This window comes from Mustela lutreola, chromosome 6 (assembly GCF_030435805.1).
Source record: "Mustela lutreola isolate mMusLut2 chromosome 6, mMusLut2.pri, whole genome shotgun sequence".
Classification (NCBI taxonomy): domain Eukaryota; kingdom Metazoa; phylum Chordata; class Mammalia; order Carnivora; family Mustelidae; genus Mustela; species Mustela lutreola.
The window spans coordinates 143,440,735-143,464,834 of NC_081295.1; the positions used below are offsets into that span (position 1 = coordinate 143,440,735).

A 24,100-nucleotide genomic window follows, 5' to 3' on the forward strand; every position below is an offset into this window, starting at 1 on the left:
GATGGCACGGAGGGGTCCTAGCAACCTTTCTTTGAGGCTCCTTATCTCTTGTAATAATTAGGATAGGCGAAGTCATGCTTCAGAAACAGCATTCAAATTTGGATACCTCAGGTTATCAAAAGAGTTCAGAGGGAAGAATAGAATTCTGAGCTTAACTTCAGAAATCCAAGTGGACTCTTGGTTGTTTCAGATACTTCAGATTTGTCAAAGGCTTGTGGAAGAGACAAGGACTAATATGAGGGTCAGGCCTGGGGTGAGGCAAGAGAAGCATGTAATTTAAGGGACCATTTCTGTCTCTCAAAGGACACAATTAATAAATTGAAAAGGAAACTATGGAAAGGGAAAAGTATTCTCAAATCATATACTTGATAGAGGATTAGTGTACATAATATACAAAGAACTCCTCCAACTTAACAACAGCAAGAAATAAACCCAAACAACCCAATGAAAAATGGACAAGAGACCCAATAGACATCTTTCCAAAGAAGATATACAAATGGTCAACAAACACATAAAAAGATACTCAACATCACTTATTATTAGGGAAATACAAATCAAAACTATAACTAGATACCACTTCACACCCATTAGGATGGCCACCATCAATAAAATATCAAGTGTTGGAGAGGTTGTGGAGAAATTGGAACTCTTATGCACTGTTGTGAGGTACAAAAAATGGTTTAAATGCCATGGAAAACAATGTGGCAGTTACTCAAAAAATTAAATATAGAATTACCATATGATCTAGCAATTCAACTTCCTTATCTATACCCAAAATAACTGACAGCAAGAACTCAAAGGGATTATTTGTATACCTGTGTTCAATAGCGAAAACAAAGAAGCACCCAAGCGTCCGTTCATGCATGAATGGAAACATAAAATGTGGTAGAGATAAGCAATGAAAAATTATTAAGCCTTAAAAAAGAAAGAAATTCTGACACATGCTACAACATGAATGAACCTTGAGGATATTATGTTACATGAAATTAGCCAGTCACACACACACAGAAATATATTGTCCGATTGTACCTAGAGTCATCAAATTCATAGATACAGAAAGTAGAATGGTGTTTAACAGGGCTTGAAGGAGGGAGGGAACGGGGATTTACTGTTCCATATGTATAGATACTCAGGACACCTGGGTGGCTCTGTTGGTTAAGCATCCGACTCTTGATTTTGGCTCAGGTCATAATCACAGGGTCATGAGATCGAGTCCTGTATTGGGCTCCATGCTAAGCATGGAGCTTGCCTGAGATTCTTCCTCTCTCTTCTTTTCTTTCTGCCCCTCCCCACACCCCCCACTCTAAATTAATTAATTATTAATGAAATAAAATCTTTCAATAGACTTTGCTAGGTCTACCTCACCTGGTTCATATTATACTGTTTTTATCTATGGTGATAATAGCTCCGTTCCTGGAGCAGACCTCCTATCAAAATTCTTTTTGGAAATAAGAGAAGGTCCAAGGGTTTTCCTGAGCCTCTGTTTCTTAAAAATAATGGACTATTACTCAGCCATCAGAAAGGATGAACACCCAACTTTTGCATCAACATGAATGAGACTGGAGGAAATTATGCTAAGTGAAGTAAGTCAAACAGAGAAAGTCATTTATCATATGGTTCCACTTATTTGTGGAACATAAGGAGTAGCACAGGGAAGGGAAAAATAAAGGGAAGAAATCGGAGTTAACGAACCACGAGAGACTATGGACTTTGGGAAACAAAGGGAGGGTTTTAGAAGGGAGGTGGTTGGGGGGGATGGGTGAGCCGGTTTTGGGTTTTAAGGAGGGGGGGACTGCACGGAGCACTGGGTGTTATATGCAAACAGTGAATCATGGAACACATTTTCAAAAATTAATGATGTACTGTATGGTGACTAACATGACACGATAAAAAAATAATAATGAGCCTAAAATACTCTTCATGTCAAAGAGGCACATTTTGGGTGGAAATTCTGCTCCACTACCTTTTCATTTTGACCAACACTGGAGTTTTATGAGATGTGCATTCCATTGTCTTCTGTCCGTCTGCTTCTTATGATAGGCCAGGAAAGGTTTAAGGGACAGAAAATAAATCCCCAGAGATGGGGATCAACAACAATTTGAGGTCAACAAGGAGACCTGAATGCACTCCAATGGAACCTTTTAATTAGTTCACTTTGTTTACCTTGTATACTAAAAATTAGGGCTCCTAATTTCTATGCCCATTTATACAAGATAGTCAGCAAATAAGGACATTCCCCTAGAGGCCTGGAAAGTTTCTCTTTATTTACTTCATTTTTGTTTCCTTCAGCGTAAGGTTCCACAAAGGAAAGTTCCTGAGGTACGTTCATGAAGTCTGCAGTTTCACAGAGAAAGTGCAAAGAAAGTTAGAGGTGTGTGAACTGTCAGCGGAAAAGTAATGAAAACAAACACGGTATCAGGCAACAGGGAAAATATTTGACAAAGGGCAACTCGCGGGAGGCCTGGGGAGGAGATGATCATACTGAAGTGGGATCACTTCTTTTTTTTTTTTTTTTTTAAGATTTATTTGAGAGAGAGAGAGGAAGAGAGCCAGAATATGCACATGAGTGTGTTGGGGGGGTGGGTAGAGGGAGAGAGAGCAGGAGACTCTCCGCTGAGCAGGGAACCCCACATAGGACTTGATCCCAGGAGTCTGGGATCATGACCTGAGCTGAAGGCAGAGCGCCCCCTGGGATTACTTTTTTATGGCTTGCCAGAATATATGTTGAAAGGTGTTGGGAGAGAGAGAGAGAGAGAGGAGGAGAAGGAGGAGGAAGGAGAGAGGGCAGAAGGAAGAGAGGAAGGAAGGAAAGAAGGAAGGAAACAAAGATGGAGGCCAAAATGAAATTCACCACTATCTTCCTAATCAATGTCAACTCTTCCCCAGCCCCATACAGGATCCTGTGCAACCATATCTAAATGCTTGTCTGCTGCACTCCACTCCAGCTTCCTTCATCTGACAGATGTAATTGTCTCCTTGCTGGGCTTTCTTGCACGCTTCAATCCACTTTCCATACCACAAGCTACTAGTAATCCAGCAATCTTTCCAAAAGAGAAATCTGCCCATGGCACTCTCCTGCCTCCAAGGGATCCCCACCAACGCCTTCGGAAAATACTCAAGCTCCTTTACCCAGCCTACCTGGCATTGCCCTGCCCCACTGTCCGCCTCCAGATCTACAGCCCACCCATACTGGATCCTTTTCTGTTTCTTAAATGAGCCGAGCTCTGCTGCTCTGGGCCTTCCCTCATGCTGTTGTCTCTGCTTGGAACACCTCAGACATTTTTACTTTCCAAGACACACTTCTCCTTGGCCTGTGCCTGGCAGAACCATACTCACGCTTCAAGTCTCAGCTTAAAAGTCAATTTCTCTAGAAGGGATTTCCCAAAGTTCCTGTATCACTCATTCAGTGAGGTTCTTATGCTACACACTTCCTTTACCTGTGAACTTATCTTGTGGCTTATTGGACTGTCTTTCTCCGTAGCCTGGAATGGCACAGGGAGCTTATCTGTCATGCACATCTGTTTCCCAAGGGCCAAGAAGATGGCAAGTTTGTAGATCTTTACAGGAATGACTTTTCGGGGAAGTTCTGCTAGCACATATGGTTCCCTTTAACTACTGTTCAATGTGGCTGCTGTGGACAGCTCTCGGCTGCCTGATCCACCAAGGACACCGCAGCCTCTGAAACCCGGGAGACGGACCCATAGCCTTCCAAATTCTAGTTAATCTATTGCTCACTTCATTAACACTTTGAAGAGGCCAATCATTCTGTCCCTCATTTCAAAGAACAATTTTATATGTCCTTCTAGAGCTGTCTGCCATGTGGATCTATGTGAGTCAGGCTGGGCAGGCACAGACTGGCAGCCAAAAATTAATGTTCTGTAGTTTTATCCTCCTAATCTTGTAGCATCCAATGATTGTCATAAAAGTAATAATTTCTGTGTTTTATCAGTACAGCCACAGTGGAAGTCTGTGGGTTAGGGACTAGTAGATAACAAGGGGTTTGGTGGGCTTTCTGCATATAATTCTTAAAGTGCTAATACTCATGCTGCCTCTCCCTAGCCCAGCAGAATAATAGAATTAAAGGACCCCCCAGCCCTGTATTTTCATGCCAACTTCCAACAGAAGCATGTGAGATGATCACAGTTTCACCTGAGGCCAGAAGGAAAGGAAAACCTGGATTCCTGTTTTGTCAATAAACTCAACAAGTTAGCAGACCTCCTACAACGGAAATGTCCGTGACAACGGCTGGGACCTGGGGATTCCTTAAGGTAGGGACTGAGTTCCTTGCTGCCTTTGCAGTGCACCCCCCTGTCACCCCTCTGCTCACCGTCCTGCCAGGCTTTCCTACAAACAGCTCCTGCTCACACATGAGCAATGGCACCTTGAAGACACCCACCAGGTTTAAGCTACAAAGATGACTCCTAGACCCTCTTGGTTTTCTACCATCTGATCATTTTTGCTATTTTGCTGTCCCCTTGCCCCTCATGCCCCTTAGATGCCCTCATATTCCCTTTCTACTGTACTCTCTCTGCCTCCCCCTAACTCTCTCCTCTCTCCCTCCCCTCCAATCCCTGTCTCCCTTGCCACTCTCTCCCCACTTCCCTCTCTCTCTCTCTTCAGCAACCTCATCGCACCAGGTGGGTTTGCTCCCTGGATCTCCACCGTAACCCCCGACTCTTGGGAGGCCCAGGTCTAAGTGTCCAAACAGAAGTTCCTCTCACCCAATGATTCTCAACCTTGGCTGAAGATTAGAATTGCCATGGGGGTTTCAAAAACCTGAATTCTCAGGACATATCCTAAGCCAATTAAACCAGAATGGGATTCAGATTTAGGATTTTAAGTGGAGTGTCTCACTTGCACCCCCAAATTATTTTTCTGCTTCTCTTAGGGCAACCACCATCTTCCCAGTCCAATGGCCCAAAATTCATAGACTTGTCCTTGATTTTTCTTTCTCATTTGCCCACGGCATGCTGATTAATCCACAAAACCTGTTCCGTCCCTTCCACAATGTGGGCTGCCCTCCATCCTGCTGGTGCCAACGTATCATTCTGCGGGTTGGTACTGTTTCTAATTTCTTCAGCAGGCATTCTGGTTGAACAGGAGCTGAGGTTTGCACAGGAGGCGTGAAGAGGGCGGATGGCCATGTTCTGTCCCAGCTCCTCAGCTATCACCTGTCTCCATTCTGCATCCTGGGGGACCCAAGCTTCAAATGTTGATAAGAGGGGGGTCTATGTGGGGCGCCTGGGTGGCTAAGTGGGTTAGGGCCTCTGCCTTCGGCTCAGGTCATGATCCCAGAGTCCTGGGACCGAGCCCTGCATTGGGCTCTCTGCTCAGAGGGAGCCTGCTTCCTCCTCTCTCTCTGCCTGCTTCTCTGCCTACTTGTGATCTCTGTCAAATAAAAAAAAATCTTAAAATAAAAAGGGGGTCTATGTGGCATCTTTATATTTATTTCATATATTAATTTACCCAGGGGCTAAGGAGTACTTGTGTGGAAAGCGGGGGCTGGGATTCTGATCTCAAAATGCAAGGTTCTGCAATTACAGTGCATGTAGATGGCCCCAGACGAAGGTTTTATTTATACCCAGGAAAGAGTAGTAGGGGCTCTGGGCAGGAATTCATTACAAGTTATGAGTGGAAATAGGAGCTGATCTGGGAACTCAGCTCCGTGCATCTCTCTGGCAGTTTTTAATGTATTCCGGAAGGTAACATATCTCTATGTATATAGTACATGTGTAAGTGTGTATGTAAATGGATGCACAAATTTAGAGGATTGCTACACTGGACGGCCCTGGGTGGCTTCTATGTGGGAGCTTAGCCAAGTGAGTACAATGGAGGAGAAAGGAATGATCTCCCATGCTTCACAGGAAGGACCATTGAGGAGGAACTCCACAAATATTCCTCCCACCCACCCACTGCTGGGTAATAGCTGCAGATTTGCTTGACACCTGTCCTCAGCATGCAATGCCTTACCCACTAGCAGAGACACCTGTGGCACCTACAGACTTCTGGTCTACCAAGTGCAACGTGGTGGGGCCCCGCAGGCCAGCTGGGGCTGTTTCAGTAGCCAGTAGCATCATGATACTGACACAGTGAACAACAGCAGAGTGGGTCACCAATGAGGGCGGCAAGCTGTACTGAAAGCAGAGCCAGGTGTGGGCGCAGGAAACTAGGGGTCATCACCTTTCAATCTGCGCAGGTGGACAATATGGGCAGGTGTGAGCACGCATGTGCTTATTAGGACTCTTAGAGAAGAGGGTCCTGAAGCCTGGGCCACCTGCAGCTGGGAAAAGGGGGCTCTGAAGCCCCAGACCTGGGCTGATCCCGGAGCTATGACATAACCACGGACAAAATATAGGTCATGGGGATTCAACCTCATGGTAAGAATATTCCAACTAACTTTTATTTGTGTGTTATTTTACTCTATTTTGCTTCCCACGTCTTGCTGCTCCAATCCATTTCAAAATGCACCATTGTCAAGACAGCCTTTTGCCAACATAATTCTCTGGCCATGTTACTAGCAGCTCTCACTTCCCCTCCCGGCCGTAGAAACAAGTAGCAACAGTGAAACCGCACGTTGTCTACCCTGTGTCTAACCTCTAACATGCTGGCGGTCAGCGTCTGGGGGTGGGCAGTTTGAGGACCACTTCCTATTAGCCTCTGTTACCAGTAGGTCGGGCGACAGCAAGGTGCTGACCATTACTTTACAGGGATCGGTCCTCTCCTGGCCTTGGGACCATGCTCTGTTACTCACTTTCTCTCACTTTTGTCACACCCACCAGTCCTTTCAGGCCTGGATCCAACACCCACCTTTCCTGAAGCCCTTCCCACACCTCCCAGCGGGACATAACTGCTTCCTCCCCTGCATTCCTGGGGTTCCTTGTATTTGCTAGATCTCATCCCTCCCCATCTTGTGTTCTTAAAATGCTCATTCCCCCCTTAATAAGCACAAATCCCCTATAGGCTGGCTCTTGGCCTGACAGCACTTGGCTTTTCCCAGCAAGACCAACCCTGTGTTAGGGGAGATATTTGTTCCATAAAAGAGTGAATCAGAGCGAGCTGTAGGAAGGTTTCTGTTTTCCTGCTCCTCACCAAGACCTCAGAGCGAGTGAGGTGAGGTGTTTAGGGGTGAGAGATATGGGAGCGGGGAGCAAGCTACCGTATTTATAGGTGAGTCATGCTTTCCAAAGGAAATAAAAGATTTGCAGTTATTACTATTCTGCAAAGCTTTATTTTCCCACTTACAGGTCAGCCCTCCAATTCTGCAATCTGAAAAATCACAAAAATCAAGTGCCACATGCGAGGCAGTCTCCACGGTCTGGGTGGCTATTTTTAGGTCATCGTAACGTGGTTTCATCTGGGCAGTGCTTCTCCAGCTGAGTTACTGCCGTTTTTCTGACTCATGTTTGCTTCTCACACTCAGTCTGGCCTCGGCCCATACTCTTTACCTCATTCCTGCTAGGCTGTTTCCCTATTTGACCATCCAAACTGGCATGCCTAACAGCTGGCCCACGGCCACTTCCCTGAAACATCTCCCTGGATAGACACAGTTTGTGAAAGCTTGTTGCTGGCCATCTGTGGCTGGGAGGGCCCATGGGCCCCAGAGCCTTGCGTAAGGGTAGACACAGCATGCCACAGAGTGGGAGCACCCACAGTTGGGATGGATGGGCAGAGAGAAGGAAGTTTCAGCCCGTGGGGCAGCAGATGGGTGTAGTCACTTCGTTCTAGCAAAAACGGAGCCCAGTGAGCCAGATGCTGATTTGGGGCCTCATCGAGGATAAGAGGTCCAAATCCCAAACCACTTCAGCTCCCCACTGGGGCCCACCCAGCATGTTCCTGCTGGTGACAGGTCTCTGCCCCTCCCTCCCCTTGCTCCCTTGTAGCTTTAACACTTGAACGTCCAATCCAACACAGAGCTGGAAACCATGACATCGTGGAAAGTTGTTGACCATACAAATGAAGCTAAGGTTGTTTGCCTACCTCCCCTTCCCCCTGCATTTTGTACAGTGTGTTTTGCACAAATGGGGAGCTGAACCAACACCCAGCCCTGTGGATACCGTGGGAAGTGAACTGCATTTGGAAACAGGAGCCCTGAGTGTAAGTCCTAGGGCTGATTTTCCCCAGTCCTATGACCTTGGGCATGTCATGCTGGATGACCTTTACCTCACCTCTACCACTCAGCCTCTCTCTTTCCATTTGCAGACTTACTGGCATTGCCATCCGTTGGCTAATGTCAATTCTTAGCACAAATGTCACTAACCCATGTCCTGGTCTTGTTCTTCTTCAAATGTCACACTTCATTCAGAGTCCAATCATGTTTCTTACATAAGCCACATCATTTCTCTCCTCCACTTAAAACTTTCCCACAGACAAGTAGGTTCAGAGTCCGGACTCACTGATGTGAACTGATGATACAGCTTTTCCCTGTCCTCCAGGTCAACCCTAACCTCAGCAACTCCTTAGCAGATGCTGTTCCCTTTGCCTGAAGTTCTTTTTCACATCTCTTTTGACTTCCTCCTACTCATTCTTTGAGTCTCAGCTTACACCTCAATTCCTATAGCAGCTAGCTTTCAATATCCCTCCTGGGTACCCACAGCACCGTGCACTTCCGCCTCCGCGTATTGTCCCTTTGTTTGGGCACTTTCTTCTCTCTCAGACAGTCCCCAAAGGGGGCATGGTGCCTTACACATCACCATATCCTCAGTCACTTAGCACACTGCCTGGAGCTGATGAATGATTGAAAGGACACAGGATACATTCATACGGGATCCCATCTCATTGTACCTCCTTTCTCCAACCCCTCAATTCCCTGCATTGTCACATTGCATGACCAAGCCCTATAGATCACTGCTTCTCATCTTTATGGCCACCACAATTTCTCCCCCAAATACCAGTGGCTTTTGGTGGTCTTTTACTCCATTGGTCTCTGAAGATAAAAGAGCAAGAATCAGATGTGACAATCGATGACCAAATTCCAAGTCCTTCGGTGGAAAAAGTTAACAGATTGGCCACCTGGGCGGCTAAGGCAGTTAAACATCTGCCTTTGGCTCAAGTCATGATATCGGGGTCCTGGGATCTAGCCCCTGCACCAGGCTCCCTGTTCAATGGGGAGCCTGCTTCTCCCTCTGCCCCTCTCCCCACTCGTGATCTTTCTCCCTCTCTCTCTCTCTGTCTTTCTCCCTTTCTCTCTTGCAAAAACAAACAAACTAAAAAAATAATAATAACAGACTACAAAATGCTGCCTTATATACTAACTCCAAAAGTTATACTCAGCAAGGAAGACCAAATCAGATGGAAGTCCACACACACAAAAAACAAAATATGGAAATTCATATACATAATCAGTCAGACACCACTCTGCTTCTGCTCCACACATGACAACAGGAAACTATATCTTAATGTATACCTACTCTTACCCAAGCTCAGTTTCCAGATAGTCTATCTTTAGGGATTTATTCTTTTGGGTTAAGCCAGATATGGCAAATACAAGGCACATATCCTGCCACTTTCCATTCTTACACTATCAGCAGATACTGCTAAAGGATGGCAAAACTCTTTTCTGGTCTCAGAATCATTCACCTGCTGGTGCTCCAGATATCAAGCACCAGTAGGTTCCCAACTATCACCTACTCTCTGAAAGTATCCTTGGTAAAAATGCAGAGGCCCAGATTGGAGAACATGTTAGATCACTGGAGTCTTGGGGTAGATTTATGGAGCATGTACTTTCTTTCTTCTAGAGAGGAGAAGCAAGAAAGATTTGGGACATTCAGGGAAGAAGAGGTGCAGAAGGGTGGAAGGTGACTACATAGCAGAAGGAGAAAAGGCAAGGGAAGAACCATCAATGGAGTTCCGGGCGCCAAGCTTATGAGTTCTGAAATAAAGGATGGCAAAAGCCAATTAAACAAGCACTGGAAGAGTCCAAGTCACTTGGATTACATTCTCTTTCTGGCTTCCATCTCTAGCAGAGCCCTCTACTGAGTTCAACTTTCCCCAAATAAGAAGGAATTGGGGGATGACCTAGATTCTCTGATGGGAACAGCTGATGCAGTCTAGGCTAGAGAAGGCGCACTCTGATTAGCTTCTGTTAAGATGTATTATGCTTGGCAGGCCCCTATCCATAGAGCAAGAGCATGGTAGTGGATGAGAAGGTGACAGAATGGAAAGGGGGGTTTCCAATCACTTCGTGGAATGCCAAGGGTTTTCCCTTGATTACAGACCACTGAGCAGCCCTTCTGAGTCTTGGCGTCACCAGGTGGTTGAATAATGAAAATTAGGCCAGCTCCTTGAATTACCTCTCATGCCTCCAATAAGGCTGTTCTGCAAGCCTCTGGGCAGTTGCCCAAAAGCCCTATTGGAGTTCCAGGGCCAGATGTTGATGCAAATGAGCCCATAAAAAACAGGCAATGGGAATGGGCCAAATGGAGCATGTTCCTTTTTAGATGGAATATATTTGGATAATATATTTTGGAATATATTTGGATGCTTCAGATCATTCAGCCATCCAAACATTTCACTGTTTTTTTTTTCTTTTTTAAAATTTTTCCCATTTTATTTTTTTAACTTAAGTTCAATGAATTAACATAGAGTGTATTATTAGTATCAGGGGTACAGTTCAATGATTTCTAAGTTGCATACAACACTCAGTGTTCATCACATCATGTGCCTTCTTTCATGTCCATCACTCAATTACCCCATCCTTCCACCAAACTCCCCTCCAGCAACCCTCCGTTTGTTTTCTGGAGTGAAGAGTCTCTTATGGTTTGCCTCCCTTTCTGGTTTCATCTTGTTTTATTTTTCCCTCCCTTCCCCTATGATCTGCTTGTTGTTTTGTTTCTTATAGTCCACATATGAGTGAGATCATAGGATAATTGTATTTCTCTGATTGACTTATTTTGCTTAGCATAATACCCTCTAGTTCCAACCATGTTGTTGCAATTGGCAAGATTTCATCCCTTTTGATGGTTGCGTCATATTCCACTATATATCTTGTACCACATCTTTATCCATTCATCTGTAGAAGGACCTCTGGGCTCTTTCCATAGCTTGACTATTTGGACATTGCTTCTATAAACATCCAAACATTTTAATTGTAAATGAAACCAATGGTCAATACTTTCTTGGGGAAGCTAATAAGTGCAGCTTTGCAATGATGACTTCTTCCTGAGAGGGAGCAAAGAATGCGTGACTTGCCTGTGCATGCACACCTGTGTCCTCTTGGGCACATGATGCTTCCATGGCATTAGCATCAAACAATACTCAGTCATTAAGCAACTGCCTTCGGCTCAGGTCATGATCCTAGGGTCCTGGGATTGAGCCTTGTTGGGCTCTCTGCTCAGCAGGACGTCGGCTTCTCCCTCTCCCACTCCCCCTGCTTGTGTTCGCTCTCTGTCTCTCTCCCTGTCAAATAAATTCTTCAACAACAACAACAACAACAACAACAAAACATCAAACAATAAGAACCTCTCCTACCTAAAAATTTAGTGATGGTTAAATCCCTGTTAGCCCAAGATAAAGACATTCCTACAAAACAGTATGCTCCTTCTGGAGTACCTCACAATCCTGAGAGAAAAAGCCCAAGTAGACTTTCTCTCTGCAATTCTTACCTGCTGATGTACACAAGACTAGCGAGAGCCAACAAGGTGAGACCTTCCTTCTTCCGTGGATAGCAGTGCGGGCTGAGGATGACTTCCGCCAGTGCAAAGGGCAGGATGGATGTGTGCTGAAGGACAGAAAATGAAAAACCATGTCAGGCTGCCCCTGCTGCCTGCCATGGCCCTAATTCTCTCTTTCCTCCCCACTCTACCTTCTTAGGCAAGTGCCAGATGAGATGGCCCCTAACTTGGCTTAGATCGTGCTCCTTAGATGCTTTGGGGCCTGCTGTGGCTCCCTACTGCCCTCGGTGATGGCCCAAACTCCTTTGTCTGGCCACCAAGGCTCTGGGTAATGTGCTACCCTCCTCTCGCTCCTGCTTACTGTCCTCCTACCCCCGCCCCAGGCGTGCACCCTCACCCGCACTTCCACACCCACTCCTCCCCTAGAACGCGGCTGTTTCCTTCACCCCGCTCTGTACTCAGTGTGCTTGTTCCCGCCCTCCCACTTTTGTTCATCCCCTCCACGCTCTGTGGAATGTCTTCTCTCCCTACATTTGAATCATTCGTGTTCTCCGCGGCCAACGCAATCTTCCACGGCGTTGTCCCTGCGTTTTCCTCCTGCTAATTTCTCTCACTCAGTCCGACTGCCTTTCTATCCTGCGCCATGTCGTCTAGCACTTAGGAGGTGTCGCTGGAAGATCTGGGGGTGGGGTGAGCGGGGAGAACGCTGCTTACTGGGAACATTGAACACTGTTAGTATTTTTCAGATTTTCCTTTTGCAGCTATGATTCCTCTTTCATCCGGGCCCCTCATTTCCTTAGCATTTGGCAGCCCTCTTGCATCTCTAGCCTTCACCTATGAACTACATCCCATTCCCACTCCTGAGCCCCAAGACAGCGGGGTCAGCACCTCCGTTTGGGTAATTGCTGGGGCTTAGAAATGTCACAGAGCCTGTGTCACCATGCTCCCGTGCTCAGTTCTGTGGCTGGGGCCCTGGGGTGGCCTTTGCTATCAGTCATGTCAGTGTTGTGCTCAGAGGCATCCCCAGGGGGCCACAGTTTCTCATTTGAACGTGAACTAGTGATGGGATAGTCAGGAGATCAAGACCCTTGGATGACAAGAAATGTGGCAAGTTTTTATCGGGCAGCGGTGGAATGAGAAGGAATCAGTCTTAATAATAGGGCATTGCATGGCAGAGAGGGCCCCCTGGGGCCCCAACAGGGCTGCAGGTGGGTGGCACAAAACAATGAGGCCTCTTATGGGCCCCAGTACCCACATTTTAGCAGCAAAGCTTAGAAGAACAACATTGCAGACACACCATGGTTTCTATAGGTTTTGTCCAGGATTGGTCCCTAACATACTGACGGGTTGCATATACAAGTGACAAGACATTTGGGCTAACTGTCACATCCTGCACCTCTCTTTGGTCTGATTTGAGGCTACAGCTTCTGCGTCTCTCCCTCTAATAAAGGAGCATACTGGTTAAGAGAACGCACTTTCAGATCTGACGTTGGACTAGTTTCTGAATCTGTTTGAACTTCAACTTCCTGTTATCAAATAGGGAATAGTCCACATGTCATGGAGAGGATGGCTCTGAGGATTGAGATTAGAGCATAGAAAGGGCTTCGTCCTCAGGCCCTGAGAGGTGCCCATGAGCATTAGCTGTGATTGCCACGATTATCACTGTGATTGTTGTCCTTCAGCTCATCAGTGGCCCATGGGGAGCAGGGTGAAGCGAGGTTCTAGGAAGCCCACAGTGCCAGGCGCTTAGATGCAGGCAGGCAAGCAGCTGCAGTATGGCCGCAGAGCCTCCCCGTGGCTGCCCTGTGGCTCCCTCCCCAGCCCACAGCTGCTGCCCATGCTCCCAGCCACTCTCAGCTGCGCTGCCTTGGAGCCCTAACAACGCCTGGCGACTGACATCCATGCTCTTTTCACCCAGAGGTTACCTCAGGAGGCGAGTGATGGGGCCATCTCCCCAGCACAGCCCCCTGCCTCTCCTCCTGCCTTCACTCTGCCACAACCAGGAAGATCCAACTTCTATTAGAAGGCATTAACAGTCCCATTATCCTGGCCATTGATCTGACAGATTTTATTAACCCTGCCCATAGTCAGCAGCTTCAGCTCTCTACATTAATGATCACGGGGAACAGAATTCCTGTGGAATAATGTAGTGCGTTCACATTAGGAGCAAATGAGTTCAGAGTGATTAATGCTTTTACAACAAATAACTCAGGAATGCATGACTGGTCACCTCTTCTAGAAGCCTGCCCTTTGCAAGTGACATTCAATTGGATTTCCAAATGAATTCTCTCTGATGACTTCTGGGAAGTTTACTCCAGTGATGTCATTAGTGACAGGCCATATACTGTGGCTTAATACCAGCTAAAAGGTCTTTAAAAGAATCACATTTTTTCATCGGGGCTGGGAGGAGGGCGACGACCACAGTCTGTGAACTTTCTGAACATTGGGCTAGTGTGAGGAGCCAAGCGTAACCCCTTAAACCTCCTGGTATTTCGAAAGTACTGGTATTTTACCTCGTGTTCATATCAATTGTATAACCTTTGTCAGGCAGCACATATTTTTTTTTAAAAAAAAGGAAGAAAAAAGTCAGTAAGAGAAAAATCAAATATGCTTTCTGCTTCCAAAAAATCTAATAATTAGGCTGGGATTGACACAAATTAGAATGCTGCCAAAAATTACTGAAAACAGTGACTCATTCTGTATTTCAATTAACATTTTCTCAGTTTCCCTTATAAACAGTGAAGCTGACAAAAATTAATTATCTCAGAGGGGGTAAAATATTTCCTTCCAGAGTAAACAAAACATCACGGGCTGAAACAATAGTATGTGTGAACAGAGACGATGGAATCAAATTATCTTTCCTTGTCAATTAGCCGTCATTTGGGGGAAATTCTCCTTTAAATATCTCATTCCAGATGCATTGGTTAAAAGGACAGTGTTGCTCTTTTCCCATCCTTTTCTACTAAATCCTGTCTTCTCCTCCTGTCCTTGGTGTAATGCCTACTTCCATGTGACTATCTTGGAGATGGAATGCTGAGCATGAAGAAGCGATTTAAGTTAGCGTAGAAATGTGCTTTAGATTCCCTGGTTGCAAAATAGCCTTGAACGTAAGTAAGTAAGTACTGAAACTTACCAGCCCGCAGGGCATTCTTACAGGGTCATGTGAGTGTGACGCGTAACATAGTGAACACTTTTTCTTCCTCGCCTCATGCCAGTGAGCCCAGAGTTGTTACAAACAGCTTCCCTGGTTTGAGGCTAAATGTACCACAGGATGCTTTTGCTTGATTCTTGGGAGAGAGGCAAGCCTTAATCCCTGAGATAACCCATGGAGCCAACAGTGTTTCATCATTGTCATGCAGTTCCAAAGACTAAATCCATAGGACTAGGATGGTCACACTCATCTCTAAGATCCTTGGGGGAGCCAAGAGCGCTTAATTTCCTCCAGTGAAAGAAATTCAGGAAACCTCTACATTTTTTAAAAAAATCAGATAATAAGATTTAAAAATATGATCTCTGCCTCTTTCCTTGATTTCATTTCCTTGTCAGACTAGGGTTTGAGTTGATTTGTGTTGATTTGAGTTGATTTGAGTTGATTTGAGTTGACCAAGAGAAACAAGCCGGCCTCGACCTTCTCAGACTGGTCATGGAGCAACTTTCTCCTTGAGATGCTATTTCTCATAGTGAGCTTACATAATATTGCCCGCATTGTGTTCGGTCTCAAATTTCGCCTCCCTCCCTCGTTCAGGCAATGCTGACATCTGAGAATCAGTTCCTCACACTGATGCTTTCCAACCCGAGGTCCTTTTCCCCAAGTCTCTAAGACAATATTTTTGGTTTACTTACGGTGCTAATAGATAGATATTTTATTTTATTTTATTTTTTAAAGATTTTTATTTATTTATTTGAGAGACAGTGAGAGAGAGCATGAGAGGCGAGAAGGTCAGAGGGAGAAGCATACTCCCCATGGAGCTGGGAGCCTGACGCAGGACTTGATCCTTGGACTCCGGGACCGTGACCTGAGCCAAAGGCGATTGCTTAACCAACTGAGCCACCCAGGTGCCCTGGATAGATATTTTAAAATAAAGTTTTATTACACTGGCAAGATCTCATTTCTGAGGACATGAAGGGTATTTTTTTACTCACCATCCATGCAATATAACACTTTTTATGTATGACAAAAACAAAAGTCTTTACACAATCTCTTCAGCGGCAAACACATGGCCAAGACATCAATTAAAACATAAATGTAAATACAACAGACACAAAAAGGGTGGCAAAACAAGCCTTAATAGAATGCTATTATACTCGGGCTTGTTAATACTCTGCTTGATCACGTTCCTTAAGCTCAAAAACTACATGTGGTAAAAACACACAGTAATAATTGTTTTATAAATCCCAACAAGATCGTCTCTGATTTCAGTAACCACCATTCATTTGCCAGCTAAAAACTTGTATCTCATTCTTTACCATTGTAGTTTCTGCCTCTAAAACCCACAGGTTGGGACAACAGTGAAGGTCTTCTTGGGAATATTTTATATCCAAAAGCAGAAGCCGTCTGTACTCTCTATGATCACTGTGTTGTTACAGTTACAATTTTGCTTTAAGTCCATCTGATACAGGGGAATCCAGAAATGTAGACATAGGCTATATTGTTTATACATCTGGGGATAACTTTTTTATTTTTCTATAAATTTTTTCCACTTAGACTACCTACACTATTCTTTTTGGCCTCAAGTACCAGAGTTTAGAAGATACTGTGATTGGATTGGTAAAAATTCTCTTTTCCACTTTCTTGAAACTCGAGAGCATAAGCTAGGCACCACTATAATTAAAGAGCCAATGTTTATAAATGCCTGGGGAGGGGGATTGGGAAGATAACCCACCCACAGAAAGAGCCACAGTCTTCCCTTTGATCTTTACATTCTACCTAGGTGGGCTGACAACAGCCCAGCTTGGTAAAAACTCAGAAAACATAAGTTAAAAACTGAAAGTCTTATTTACCACGGAAGAGTAGGACTTTTTGCAATTTACTCTGAAATATGCCAAAAATAAGATGAGTTGATGGATGGTAGATGCACAGATCTGAGATAAAGCGAATTCAGTTAACTATGAGGAGTAGGATCTAAGTCGCAGGTAACACAGGTGATCACCATAAAATTCTTTCGACTGTGCTTATTTGAAAATTTTCATAATAAAAGATTGGGAAAAACATGGAGAGCCTTTACTGACTTGGAAAGAGTAAATGCTCCATTGGGCTGAGGAAGAAAAGCAGGGTGTTACTTATGAACCCGTACATGAATTGAACAGGTGGTTAACTAGTAACTTTCTGGATCTTCGAAAGAGCATTTATAAGTGCTTTCTTACTTTCTACACTCTTGTGCTTGGGTTAATACGTAGTTCGGCCAACATCTTAAAAGCAGCATTCTCCTAATACGAAGCTAGCTGGCTTCGACAGCACGCAGGGTGGTGAAGAAGTGGCCGTTTAGGTTCATTCGATCCAGTTAAGGGTAAGACAGAAAAAAGACCTGCGAGATTGGGACCTGCAATCCAGGAATATATTTGCCCCTTCTTGTTCTCCTCTCTCGCTCCATACCTCTCCAAAGCACCCAAATCCCTTCCCCTTGTTTAATTCTCTCTGGCTGTAGTAACAACCTAGACACCTGCTGTAATCAAGGACTCATTCCTCCCTGTCTTATATCCAAACTTGATCCACTTTTTCCTTCTAATTCTCCCCACAGCTGCCCAGGCTTTTACTCCGCCTGGCATCCCCTCCCTAGCTCTTTCCTATCTTGGTACGTACTCAACACTGCAATTAGACCAACCTTCCGAGAACAAGTTTCATGTTGCTACTCCTACTCAAAATCTTCCGACGGCTCCCTGCTGCTTTGGTCCACTGAATACCCTCTTTCCCTAATCTCATCTTTCCCTTTCATTTTCCACAGTGTCTCAACAGGCTCTCCCTCTTTTGACTCAAACCAGTCTCCTGCTCATCCTGGTCTTTCATTCTCTTCCCTTCCCTAGCATTCCTCTTCTTCCCATTTAGCGAGCTCTTTAACTCTTCTCTCCCAACTCTCCACACACACCGTTGAGATGCCTCACAACCAAAACCGTACATATTAACATGAAAGGATGTAAAAGAAAATTAGGACCCAGGAAAACACTGAGATGCAAATATGCCAACCAGAGGTTCTCTGGGCTGCTGTTACAGAGATTCAAACTTAGCACTAGGTTTCCAGACAGCCAAAGTAGAAAGAGAGAGATGGAATGAATAGTCCCTTTTTTTGTTTGTTTGTCTGTGTTCAGGGGAAATCAAGTTTTTCCACTAGTATTTTCCACTAGTAGGCGGTGTCTCTGAAGCAGAACGGTTCAGAGATCTAGGTTCCATAAACTGATAAAATCTGAAGGCAAAATAATAAAAAGCAATCTCTAGAAGGGGGTTCTGCCAGTAAGGAGATAATATTGCATAATTATGTAGGCTTCCGGTGATCAGAACAGTAGATGGACTCCAGAAATACCATTTTCCCCCATGGGTGTTTTTGCTTGTTTTTGTTCCCATTATGAGTCAGACAACAGCCAGTATTTTATTCTCCATTTAGCCTGGAGTGAAGGTCTTAAACACTGTTGATGACACAGAGATCTAAGGGCTCGGAGGAATTCAATCAGTGGTAACATTGACAGCCCCTTCCTGCAAATAAGAAGCCTCACCAAAGAAACCATCCCGCTTCTGGGAGCTGAGTGCCCAGCCCTTCCTGCAACCTCTGGGGCCCATGTCGCGTCCACACCACACCCACGTCACATGCTGCCTTTGCACAAGATGCTCGTGCTCCTGCCCCTCCCACAGCTCTGTGGGGTTGCACTTGACTCCCCCGTGCTTAGTTACATTCAGTTTTATTTGTGACACTATCAATTTAATATTTACGCAGCCAATATTTCTCTCCTAGTTTCATCCAATTATAAACTGAGGGCAAAGCTCTCGTCTCTGTCTTTTTCAGAACTCCTCCTCTTCTCAGTAAATGTGTTTTTGCCCAATTTTCTGTATTTGAACTTACGTATCACACAGTAGAATTACGTCCCAAATGCAGCCTGCAGAGCCCCTGATGATCGGGTCACCTTGCCCATTTTATTTCTATGATCTATAGCCCTCACCCACCTCCACCCCCTAATTTCTCCTCCTCCACCCACAGGTCTCTCCCTCACCATCCCTCCCCTCCATCAGCCTCATCCACCTTCTCTGCTCCTTACAGGGCTCAGTGCAGATATTCCTACCTCCAGGGAGCACTCGCAGCCTTCCCGAAGCATCCAGTAGATGCCCTTCCCTGGCACAGCTGGCCCTCCCCGTGCTCACGTGCAGCACAGCATCATATGATTGCATTCACCTGATACTGGCCACATGGGATGCAACCACCTGGAGGCTTAGGGCTCTCCCCATCTCATCTCCAGTTGCCCAACACAGTACTCGATCTACTCTGGTTACCTACAATTTCTGGTATTAATGAACAAATCAATGAAACAACAGAGTGGGACAGAAGAGTCCCTAGAGTGTCTAGCTTGGGGGGACAGTCTGGCATTCTGATATGAGAAGACAGCTGCTGAGGCCACGTTCAACTGACATGGGCAGCCTCGTGCTAGACTGTGTCCACGGTCACAAGGGTACACCAATCTCTTTTCAGCCTGGTCACCTTTATCCTTGGCCCTGGCCATCAATGGTGCCCCAAATGCTGAAAAGTGGGCATTGCAGGTCACAGGGAAACCTGTGAGCAAGTGTGACTACTGGGAATAAGCTCAGGGTGTCAATGTCATGGTAACTTGATTATAGACTCAATTATAGAGGTGTCACCCTCCAGGAGCTGGCAGCCCCACAGGAAATCTAAACATACATAGCCAAGAGAGGCTGTGCTTTGTTCATCTTGGGATCTGCCAGCCATGACCCTCTGTTCAGAGACTGGGCCGGGTGGAACCCCCCCCCCCCCAGGTTTTGTTCACTATCATCTTTGTATCTCCTCCTCTGTGTCAGTGAGTAATCCGCCCTTCCTCCCTGCTTCTGTGCCTGGCTCCAGAGAGCACACATGGAGACTTGTTTTTAAGACAGAGACAGATGGGCAGCTCTCTAGAAAGCTGCTCCAAGTTGGAGGGAGGAGACTGTTCTTTTCAAGAAAGAGAAAGTTTCAGAAGCACGAGAATCTGCTCTTGCTTTAAGAGCCACGGTGTCTCTGGGCACCATCGCCTCCCCTCAGATACCACATCATGATGGCAATAAAGGACTCAATGTGCAGGCAGCTGGTCTCCCTGGGAGATAACAGTAATGCAGGAAAGCACCCTGTGACCCCAAGGGCCAGGGCAGAGTTCCAAACTCCCCACATGACTGATCCCATGATGGATGGGTTTCCACAGTTTCTCCTTCCTGACTCTGGCTTTCCCTTGCTGACCCATCAGGGTATTCCTAGAGGGACTCACCAGCTGTTCTGCAAGTGCAGCAGGTGCTGCCTGGTGACTTTGCCAAACACAAGTAGTCATTTGGTTTAGGGGTAGTCTGTAGGTGCACGAGGTGGGATGCATGAGGTCACTGCAGCAGGGGGGTCTCACCCATAGAGGAGGCGGTGACTGGGAGGGCCATGGTAGGATGCTTAGCAGAATTTCTGGCTTCTACTCCCTGAATGCCAGGAGCACCTACCCCCTCTCCCCCCGCCACTCCCTGCTGTTGTGACAATCAAAACTGTCTCCAGATATTGCCATGTGTCCCCTGGTGAGCAAAATTAATCCTAGCCGAGAATGCCTGATTTGAGTAATTAGCAAAGGAAGAACATCTTGCAGAGGTAGTTGACAAAGAGCAGTTAGTTAAGTCTGGAGGAGGGGCACCTGGGTGGCTCCGTCAGTTAAGCGTCTGCCTTCAGCTCAGGTCATGATCTCAGGGTCCTGGGATGGAGTCCCACGTCAGGCTCCCTGCTCAGTGGGGAGTCTGCTTCTCCCTCTCCCTCTGCTGCTCCCACCACTTATGCTCTCTCTCTCTCTCTCTCAAATAAACAAATATGATCTTAAAAAAGAAAAGAAAGTCTGGAGTTAAAGTAAAAAAAAGGAAAGAGAAATTTTTGATAAATACAGTTTAATGTGTCACATGTTGAGACACATTAAGGCAGGAGCCCGCCCCGCCTGTCTCTCTATCCCACACTGCAGTTTCAGAGACAAGAAGGCTGCAACAAACACCCAGGAGCTGGTTTCTTGTGTTCCCACTCGCTTGTTCTTCCTTCTAGGTTGACTCCCATGTTCCTTGTCCAGTTCCTTGTACCTGTGGGTTTAAACCTTTTATTCATGGTAATCTTGGACTTGGACCTTGGAGCCCCTGGGCACGGGGAAGGGCTAGCATGGGATGTCTCTACTACTGCCACTTCCATCTGTTCCAGAAACCCCAAGGGTGGGTAGAAAGTATAACGAGTTTCAGAGTGCAAAGTTTGGGAACCGCACGGAGGACAATTTAATGACCGAAGTCCTGCTCCGAGCCCCTACACCCCTGGGAATGCAAGCCTGGGGCATTGAGACAATCCTCCCACTGCCAAGAAATTTGCTCCACTTCCTTATCGCGGTTTTCTTAGGAAAAACAAAACAAAATTTCTCAAAAGGTCAGAAAATTCCTTCTCACCACTGCATAGTAAAATGCGGCTTTTATGAGTTCCTAGATGTGTTTTGAGAGAGACGCCCAAAACACACAAGCTTTTATTCCTAACTAGTTCATAGAAGGAAAAGTCTCCGGGATAACCCTGTGTAATAAATTCAACACTTTTTGGTTTCCACACTCAGAAAAAAAAAAAAAAAAAACCCACAAAGGTTTTTGTTTTGTTCTGTTTAGCCTTTCAATCTGAATTTTCACTGGTAAAATCTGTTCCAATGGAGGGAAGTGAAATGCGAAACTCTCCCTTGCTTTATGAAGCTTTTCTTGTTTCTTTTTTAAAATATTAATTAAAATTAAAAATTAAAAATTTTAAATTAAATTTAAATTAAATTAAAACACAGACGACTCTTGATTATGCTTGAGGTGTTCAAACGCTAGGTTCCACAGCGGTCACCAAAGAACTTGTCCTATTTCTATTGAATTCTACATTTGTGGGTTCACTTTTCACATACATATAGTAATGTACCCTATTAGTAGCCTCTTTGCTCGTCATTAGAAACCTGTGGTTGGCTCTATCACCAACCAGGCAAGCCCAGCACTAAAGAGGCTGGGAAATTGGCCTTTCACACATGTTCAAAGAGATGGGAACAGGCTGTTCTTTCGATGGATTCTCCCTGTTTTTCCTTCGACCACCTTTCTTTCATCTGGTTACCTCCAACGTGGTCATGTCTTCATTCTTCTTAGTTTCAGCCTCTCCCAATCTTCTTCCCTGATGCAATGGCTTCTTGAGTTCCCTTTGGCTACATGAAAACTCCATTACCTAATGAACGTCTGTCGATGCTGGTAACAGAGGAAGGTGTCAGCCTGAAAAGCCTGAACACGTTTCTGCCTAAAACCATCCCCCTCTGAGCCTCAGTCCCGATCAGAAAAAAACAGTATCTTTCCTTTAATAAAAGATATATAATTGCCATGACTCTGTGTATCTCTTTGAACATAAGTCAGTCAATAGTATATCATGTGTCAGATCAAAATCTGCACAGATACTTCAAGGCATCCATAATCCCTCTAGAATTTTTCTCATTTAGAACTTTCCAGAGAAAAGAACACCTTACAGTCTCAAAGCACTTAGTGTCAGCCACAGACTCTAAAGGAAGACCTCCCAAAGCTTCCTCTTTGCCTCCAACACCTCCTCCATGTCAACACACCCCGCTCGGCCCCTGAGGAGGAACTCTGGGGCAAGCCAAGGGCACAGAAAAGCTACCAGAGTAAGAGGTAGAGAGTTCATTCATTCTTCTATGCAACAATCTTTATGAAGGGCCTACCTCATGCTACGTGCTGTGAGAGGTGCTAGGATTAAGTGGTAAACGTGGGTGCCTGAGTGGCTCAGGTGGTTAAGCATCTGACTTTGGATTTCAGCTCAGGTCATGATCTCAGGGTCGTGAGATTCTCTCTTTCTTCCTATGCCCTTCCCCTTGTCTCCAAAACAAAACAAAACCAAAAAAAAGGTAAACATTTGTGGTCCCTCCTCTTTGAGGTCTTATAGTCTAGTCAGCAAGATTTTCCATAAACAAGTAAAACACACGGATACCAAACATGTTATATGTTATGAAGGAAACAAACAGGAATCTGCACCAGAAGAAAAGTGGGGGGCATACTTTAAGTAGGGCAGACAGGGAAGGCCATTCTGAAGAAGTCTTATCTAAATGATAAGAGTGATCCAGGAAGGAATGGAAGGAGAACATTTCTGGTAAAGGGAACAGAGCATGGGTAAAGGTCATGGTGTTGGAAAGAGCTCTAGAAGGGTGGCAGGCTCAGAGAAGAGGCCGCGTTCATCAGACTTGGTAGGCCACAGGAAGGAGTTTGGGTATATTCCAAGTGTAACAGAAGATCACTGAAGAATATTAAGAGGGAACACTCAGTTTCAGTCTATTTTGCTGCTATATGGAGAAGGCTGAGCGTGGAAGCAGGAAGACCAGTTTGGAGGTGGTGAGTGCTTTAGATGAGAAGAGCCTGTGGATACCAGGATGTTGACAATGGAGCTAGCAAGTGAGCAGATTTGCTAAATATTCTGTAGGTAGAATGGACATGACTAGCTAATGGATTGGATATGAGGATGATGCGATGGAGGGAGGTAGTGAGGTCAAGGCTGGTTTCTGTCTTGAGCATTGGGGAAAATGGCGGCTCCATTTTCTAAGAGAGAGGAGCCCTGGCCAGATTTGGCAGTGAGAATAACATGTCCAGTTCAGGACCTGTTGACTCAGAAGTGTCTGGGACACGTATGTAGATTCATCTGTAACAGCCGCATAAGGTAGGCAGTTAGAGACGGAAGTCAGGAACTCAGAGGAGGGCTGAGCTGCAGACTGGACACCTGGATGGAGATGAATGTGTTCCTAGGGAGAGAGTCCTGATAGAGAGGGTGGCCCGGGACAAGACTGGAAGAACACCATTATTTCGAGGGCAGCTAAAGGACACAGCAGAGACCGAAGTAGGAAGAAAGCTAGTTAGTGTGGTATCACTTAAGCCAAAGAAGCAGAGTTTCAAGAAGGAAGAGTCGACTATACCAAATGCTGCTGAGAAGTGTGTAAGTGGGGGACAAAAGCAGGAGTTTGGGGTTTGGCTGGCCATGTGGAGATAGCTGGTGAACAGAATAAAAGGAACGAGTGGAGTAAGCAGAGATGATCCTTAGTATGGGTCTGCTCCATTCAGAGAGGCTTCCCTGCTTTCTTGTGTGCCTGGTCTGCCCAGAAGGAAATTCCTAATTAGCCAACCCCACCATCACCCCCCCAAATCCTGGTAAGAATCAGAGCAGGGCTCTGGAAACTAAAGTTATAACTTAAGATTTGTCTTTGCCTTGGGTGGTAGAGAGAAGGGATGTCCTTCCTTTCAT

General features: G+C 45.5%; 1 protein-coding gene across 3 annotated transcripts in view; it reads right to left on the reverse strand.

The window, feature by feature from the left end:
- Positions 1 to 24,100, reverse strand: part of ADTRP (androgen dependent TFPI regulating protein) — a 69,053-nt gene that overhangs the window by 16,412 nt on the left and 28,541 nt on the right. For all 3 annotated transcript variants that reach the window (XR_009354924.1, XR_009354925.1, XM_059179256.1), the window contains exon 5: positions 11,601 to 11,716. Coding sequence is in view for 1 of the 3 variants with exons in the window: in XM_059179256.1 (XP_059035239.1) it covers positions 11,601 to 11,716 (116 nt within the window). In the remaining 2 variants the exon portion in view is untranslated. The remainder of the gene's footprint in view (positions 1 to 11,600; positions 11,717 to 24,100) is intronic.